Source organism: Quercus suber, unplaced genomic scaffold (assembly GCF_002906115.3).
Source record: "Quercus suber isolate HL8 unplaced genomic scaffold, Cork oak 2.0 scaffold_150, whole genome shotgun sequence".
NCBI classification, from domain to species: Eukaryota; Viridiplantae; Streptophyta; class Magnoliopsida; order Fagales; family Fagaceae; genus Quercus; species Quercus suber.
This window is the reverse complement of record NW_027069611.1, coordinates 37,161-44,422: the sequence shown is the minus strand read 5'-3', so window position 1 is coordinate 44,422 and position 7,262 is coordinate 37,161. Positions and strand designations below refer to the sequence as shown.

Genomic DNA, 7,262 nt, shown 5'->3' with positions numbered 1-7,262 from the left:
GATGTATGGAACCTTTCTAAAGAAGAGTCGTTTGGACTCCTTGAGCCAGTAAAACCTATGGGCAATTGACTCTATCCACTTGAACCAGTTGCCTAGTAATCTAGGAGAATTCATCCCTGATAAGTAATTAAGTAGTTAGTTTATGGTTACTATGTTTTCAAGTGTTTGATGAAATGCCTATGAGATGGAAAAGAAAAAGGATAGTCATGTTCGTAGAGAAAATAATAGAAAGAATGTATGTTGAAGAATCTGTACTATCATTAAAAAATATTGTTTAAGATCCTAGGTGATTAACAATGCATAAATAAATAAATTAACAGTTAATCACAGAAAATAAAATATACCAGCAGATTATATATATATATATATATTAAACACCTCAAATATGCAATAGGACAAACACAAGATATACAATAGGACATAAAAAATTGCAGGATAAATATTCTAATTCATTTTTTATATCTCAACAAGTAAAATTTTATTTATTTAAAATCATGAGGTCAACTGAAAAATGCTATTACCACTTCACAATCATAAAAAATAGCAAAGAAGCCAATGAGAACTCATAATTTCAGAATTGGAACAAAATTGGGCATCTTTCATCTTTTATGTCCCTTAGTGTATATCTAATACAGATTAAGCTCATCAATATAATTCAATTTTGATGTTTTATATAGTTCCTCTCAATTCTAGGGAATTGTTACAAAAATTGGTAAGCTGCTCAAAGTAATTTGATCTTTATGCAAATAATCTACTTAGAAGGATATTTGGTTTCTGGTTTGTTTCATGCGGTAGTAGATGTTGAAAGCTGATGACAACATTATAAAGAACTAGGTAGCTATTAGGGATGCTGTTGTTCTTTGCAGTGTTATGATAATGGTAAGTCCTCAAATGAATTAAGTAAATCCAGATTAAGCAACAATCCACATGAAGATAGTTGACCACAGTGTTAGAAAGAGTGATGCCACAGCATAAGTCCATAGCATAATGACAGAGCATTCACTCTCTCCAGTCTTAAGCAACTGAGAAATAGTACCTGCCAAGTTCATGACAAAGTGTTAGTCATTCAAATTTTGTATATATAGTGGATTGTTATGAAGATCACAACCAAGGAATGGACAAATTAATCCAAACTTGTTTAATTAATCAATGAGCTGAAATGAGCATTTTAAGAAGCTGAACTGAGCAGCTTAGTTCCTATTATCACTCAGACAAGTCTGATTGAGTGAAAGTAAGGTTAGGCTACATCTCTTGTCTAATATACTCAAACAAAACCTATGTTGTAACCAATGCACAAGACATCCACTTCTACAAGGTCTAGGAGAGATAGTAGGCAACCTATGCCATCTATATAAAATCTTGGCATGGTACATCAAGGATTAACAACTGCTAGTAGGCAAATCCAGAAATGTTCAAATGGTGCTTCGGATTTTTTTGGATTGTTTTGGGGCATGGTAAACAGATTAAATCAGCAGGAACTCAAGACCTGGGCTGTTGTCGTGTGGGCTCTTTGGAATGCAAGAAACAAATTCTATTTCGAAAAGACTCATCTACAGCCTAGGATCATTTCCATTGGAGCTACTGGTCTCTTGACAGAATACCAGCGCCTCACAGCAGCGCAGACAACCTCTTGAGGCAAATCTGTGTATTTTTTTTTTTTCCTACTTGCTGTTTCTTATGTAAGTGGGCATTGTGTTTTGCCAGCGTCTATCTGTTGAGGGCTCAAGTTGTTGTGCCCTGTTTCCCAGCTTGTAAAACGATGTTACTATCTTAATATAATTTTTATCTTTGTTCTCAAAAAAAAAAAAAAAAAAAAAAAAACTGCTAGTAGGCTGTTAAAACAAAAGGTCTAATCAGTGTGATCTTGCCTGCATATTGCTAACAAGCACAAGGTATATGGCTTTAAAACATGGAGATATAACAACAATCGCCAACAAACAAACCAATATGTTAAGCAATGTGAACTTGAACAAACACAAATATGGATACCACTTAAGGTAGCATCTCTAGAAGCATTATCAATGTCTTCAATATATAATGGGATCAAAATGGGTGGTTTGAGGCTTGAGTAACAGCACATAATGAGACACAAATGAAAAAATAGTGATCACACATACCTACATTCATAGCGGGTGGAAGTGAATATTGCAGCATAAGTGTAAACTGATATAATGAGTCTGATCCCACCATACCAAAATGGTTTGCAGCCTTAACAATAACAATACCCAATGAAGGCAATATAATAAAACGAATTGCAATAATTCCTAGGATGATTAATGGACCTACTCCAGATGTCTTCAGACCTATAGAAAACAATTACACTAAAGTAAATATCAAAAACATTTCATGGAAATGAGGGAACTGAGCCAACCCAAGGAAGACATAGTAAAGATTAGAACCAATGTTAAAAGCCACCTTTAAGAAGGTTCGCTCCAATTATCAATGTCATACATGGTATTGTTGCGTCCCTGTAGAAGAGAAAGGAAACAAAAAGGAATTAATGTAGATTGGTAGATAAAGAACACTCAAGCTGCAAATCCAAAAGTTCAAATGGAAAAGTGAGTCTTTCATATTTTTCCATTGCTTGTAGGTTCTAAGAGTTAGTGGTCCACGAGGGAAGACGTAATTGCTCAAAGGAGAAATTCCACTGCTGTTAGAAGGCCCTTTCGGGCAGTGTATAATTGACTATAATACTACTAATATTACTGCTGATAAAACGTTACTGTGATGTATTTATGAGTAAGGATGGGCTATTACTGCCAATGGTGCCTCTCTCTCTCTCTCTCTCTCTTGAGATTGTTAGAAATATATAGTACATTAAAATGTTGCTGACACTGCAGCTCAAAGCCTTCTCCTCTAAACCCCCAAGCAATTCAAGCATAGGGATGTACCATCCCATCTACAAGGGCAGGTGGTCAATTTTGCTTGTTAATATAAATGGAATTCAGCTGAGAGGGATTGTTGCTAAAAATATATGTAATTAATTTTTTTTATTTATGATGAATTGGTCTTCTCTTGAGAGTGATTCACACATGTTCATTCCTTAAACAGAAGTATGAATTTAACTTTGATATGTGCATATCAACACTACTTCAAGTTGCAAATAGGAAATTTTAGTGTTGTGAATTGTGAGCAGAAACTTGAACACCAAGACTCAAGCTGTGGGAGATTATTGAGTTAGTGGTAGGATTCATACGATATCAAACTCACAGAATTGTAGATGGCACGAAGAGGAGCATCATCACCAACCAGGACCTTTCGAATTGGAGAGATTATTCCAACTATAAAGCCAATAATCTATAGAAGTAAAAATAAGCATATTAATGTAGTGTACCCTATGTAAAATACACACAATAAATAATTACTAAAAACAAATACACTAAATGTAATTATTCAGGATATTTGAATCAGTATGGCAGTTGATAGTGTTCATTAGTGTTGAATTATCCCATTCCACATTTAAAGTGTATGAGTATATTCAAGTTTCAAGAAACAGAACAAGTTTATTTTTGGAATGAATGTGCTTCCAATATAATTTCTCTATCTCAAGGTCAAGATGGAGTGAAATGCCCAGATTATATACCTTTTCTTATCATGTTTGGAACTACCACTTTTAACAGAATTAGAGAAGTAAAAACTGACCATACTGAATGCTAAATGCTTAAAGACAAATCTTATTCTGTATATAACAAGAACTATGAGAATACCGCTGCAATTGTCGACGGTGCAAATATTTTTTTGAAGTCAATGTACCCAAAAATATTCTTAAGGTGCTGGTTAGCTTTCTCCAGCAATGATACCTATCAAAGGCATCTTTAAAAGGTTATTTTATTCAACGATATAGTAGAAAGAAGATAAGTTTCCTTAAATAGCAATGAAGAAATTTAGTACAAAACAATTAAAAAAGAATATATCTAACAATACATGGTATCCTCATTATACCAATCATAAATTTACTATTTTAGAACTTCATTTTTTTTAAAAATGGTTTCATATGATGAGACATCATTTTTTTACAGAAAAATCATTGAATCGTTTTAGGATAGGACAGTATGATCTTCTATTCAACTTTACAAAATTTAATAAAATGACAACTATTTTATTCCCTCCAATCTCCTACACTGAAGTTATGTTCTATGTGACCAATAAATGTGCTGGCCTGCTCCTTAATAAGCATTTTCTGTTAACTAGTATAATGCTCTATGTCGGATTAATTCTTCTTTACTCCTCATTGATGGCATTGATCATGATTAGTAATCAAACTTTGAAAAAAGAAAGCTTTTGAACATCATAAATGGAAATCCATAACAGAATAAGATGAGCAGAAACCTTTGCTTTTCCTTCAGATTTGGTAGAAGGGACTTCAGCTTGATCTGTATCTTCCTGAGAGATGGGGCTACCCCTTGAAGGAAGAAGTGCTTCTGGGCAAATCTCTGAATATGCAATTTCCCCAGAAGCGCTATCTTGTATTGTAGAGCCACTTGCGTCAATTTCTTTAGTTGCCTTGTTTGCAGATAACCGCATGATGGCATATACATAAGACCATATATATACTGCTCCTATCTGTACCATCAAAACAAGAATATAAAAATTAAAAAAATTAGAAAATAAAATAAGTGATTAATTGATCTAACTTGTGATTGACATATAGTGTTATCCCATATTGTAGTCATTTAAGAGGTTGCCTGTCAATTTATCATACAGATTAACTGAAAAATGGGACATATTATTGAAGGCACTGAACAACATTTTATCGTTCAGAAGAATTGGTCTCACTGAGGGATTTTTATTTTGGTGACATTAGAATGATAACAATAGACTATTACCGCCATAGAAAGTGCAACATAAGACTCTCCATCTGTCGAGCAAACAGAAGAATCTCCAAATGGACTATTATCATCGTCACAAAGTGCTGGGATTATAATCAGAAGAAAGTTTCCTAAATTGCCTGCACATATCAATCTCCCTCTAAATATATTATGGACAATTTCCTTTTGATCATAAATAAAATAAAGCATGAGATGGTGAAAAGAAGCAATTGTGAAACTTGGTGGCATAACTAATTTCTAGAGTTGTGTACTTCCATGAGGGCTGATCAGTGCTATGCAATAGTTCACTCCTTGTAGTTAATTTGGTACAGCCATATTGCAGTAATGCATTTTTAATTTTAAAATTTATACAAGAAAACAAATGTGTTGTACTATATGATGATTTATGGTGTAGATGGTAAAGACAATACCTGACAAAATTGTCAAAAAATGAACCACTTCAGTATGTATCATGTTTCATATGTATGTTATATAAACTGAAAGACACTGTAAAATTTGTAAAAAAAAGCTTGTGGTATTGAAAAAGAGGAACTAAATACCATTACTGTTAAGGTAATTTTTTTATCTTACTTCAAAGTGAAATTAAAGAAATTGTAGTTTCCCAATTTAAGTCATGCTGAGTAGTTCCAAAAGCATTTTTAAATTTTAATGCAATACCTATCGTAGTGTGTATCATAAGTCATTGTACTATATATGCTCTCAATCAGGCTATGGTGTATGACTAGAAAATGTACACCTATAAACAATTCATTTGGGTTTTTGTCTACCTGCAGCACAAGAACCAATGATTAGGCTTCGAAGATGCCGAGGAGCTCTTGTGATTTTTACCAGTATCCATGCAAGGGCAGACCCAATAATGAATGTGAGAAGGATGTTCACTGGCATGAACCACCTATGCATTAACCATAAGTTACAATAGGAAAAAAGAAAGGGGTGGAGGGGAAGAATTTCAGAAGAACTAAAGAACTGAACTCACAAGTTTGTCAAACTGTCTAGAGTAATTGTTTCAGCCAGGTTGCTAAAAATGATTGATGGACTGAACAGATAAAACACCAACTGTACACAGATACAAGTAGTGTTAGTCCTTTTCAGGTGTTGGGAAACTAGCCAGGGTGCACAACTTTGAAAATTCAAATAATAAAAGAACAGTGTACAAATCATTAAAGAATTGAATCTGATTTTTAGTTAATAGAATCTAACCATTAGAATTAAAAATCAACATGCATAAACTTTCGAAAAGTAAATTTCTTCTTAATGAAAGTAACTAAAAAACAACAGTGAAAGCAAACTCCTTTGGTCAGTAAAAGAGAGGAGAAATCAAGACACAGACAGAGTTCAAGACTTCAAAAATACTTGAAGCCAAGTTACTAATATCTTCTTTCTAGTAAGCTGGCCAGCAAATTCAAGCATTACAATTTTCAAAAAGAATAGAAAATTTAAATCTTTTCATGAAGTTTCAATAACATTGGATGATGCAACAGTGCGCTGAAAGTGCAATCAATAATGGATTACCATATGATCAATTGAAAGTGGTTGACATTTTTTTCATTATTTCTTAATTTACATGTTAAGTTTCATCATCCTTAAATGTGCAGCCACTTTTGGAGACTAGATTACAAAAATGTAACTCTACAGCTTAGTATCCAATGCACTTAACATAAGCAAAAGAAACTTGATTTTGGAACTTGACAACAAGCATATACAACATGGATAAGAAGACTAATAAAAGAAGAAAAGGAATTGAACAGTCGGGAAATTTTGACCTACATTATTCAAATATGGCCTTGCATCTGCCCCCAAGAGATTGATACGCTCCGTTGCAAGAAATAAACCAACAGCGGTAACCAAAAGTATTTTCAGAACTGGCATTAATGCCACAATAAATAGATCGAGGAATTCCATTGCAAACTTCTTCACTAAACTCAAATGAAGTTTCTCCTAGCCAAGAAAAATGTCCAATAAGTACTCTCATATATATTGTATAATTAAGGAAAACATATTCAAGTTCTATACAAGTAACTTCATTGCAAATCAGAATATTAACAAGTACTGAGGTGGAAAAAGCAAGAATATGACCCCGGGTGTGTATGGAACAGTGAAATCCAAGAAAAAAAGTGCCATTCAGAAAATCCAAAAATAGAGATAAAAGGCAATGTGAAAAGAATACTCCAATTTATATTAAACATCTAGAGAATAGTTATCAAATTGACTTTCATATAGTTCAATACTTTGGTACTTACATCACTGGCTTAGGCAAATTTTGACAGCATAATTAGAATGCAGCAATAATTGCTCCACATATTGACAAGCCTTTCTTCATCATCGAATTCTTCCTCTTCTTCTTTTTTTTGTTTTTGTTTTTTTCCTTTCTAAAATAGAAACTCTGTTATCAGATGGAGTGTCATGTCGCATTTGAGTGTTTATTAGCAGAAT

The 7,262-nt window shown here is 33.3% G+C and overlaps 1 protein-coding gene across 4 annotated transcripts; it reads right to left on the bottom strand.

Moving 5' to 3' along the window:
- Nucleotides 1-569: 569 nt before the first annotated feature.
- Nucleotides 570-7,250, bottom strand: LOC111998313 (protein PIN-LIKES 3). Of its 4 annotated transcripts, none has more exons than XM_065777180.1 (11): nucleotides 7,070-7,250; nucleotides 6,597-6,767; nucleotides 5,806-5,885; nucleotides 5,597-5,721; nucleotides 4,827-4,948; nucleotides 4,330-4,563; nucleotides 3,708-3,800; nucleotides 3,197-3,297; nucleotides 2,416-2,468; nucleotides 2,118-2,303; nucleotides 570-1,036 (listed from the first exon to the last, which is right to left on the bottom strand). In XM_065777180.1, the coding sequence occupies exons 2-11, from the start codon at nucleotides 6,729-6,731 to the stop codon at nucleotides 912-914; spliced, it is 1,254 nt and encodes a 417-aa protein (XP_065633252.1). In that variant the 5' UTR covers nucleotides 6,732-6,767; nucleotides 7,070-7,250; the 3' UTR covers nucleotides 570-911. The 4 variants fall into 4 exon arrangements, with proteins under 4 accessions (XP_065633252.1, XP_065633253.1, XP_023886183.1 ...); XM_065777181.1 differs by having other exon boundaries at nucleotides 6,597-6,764; XM_024030415.2 differs by lacking the exon at nucleotides 7,070-7,250 and adding an exon at nucleotides 6,906-7,051.
- Between the last annotated feature and the right edge of the window lie 12 nt (nucleotides 7,251-7,262).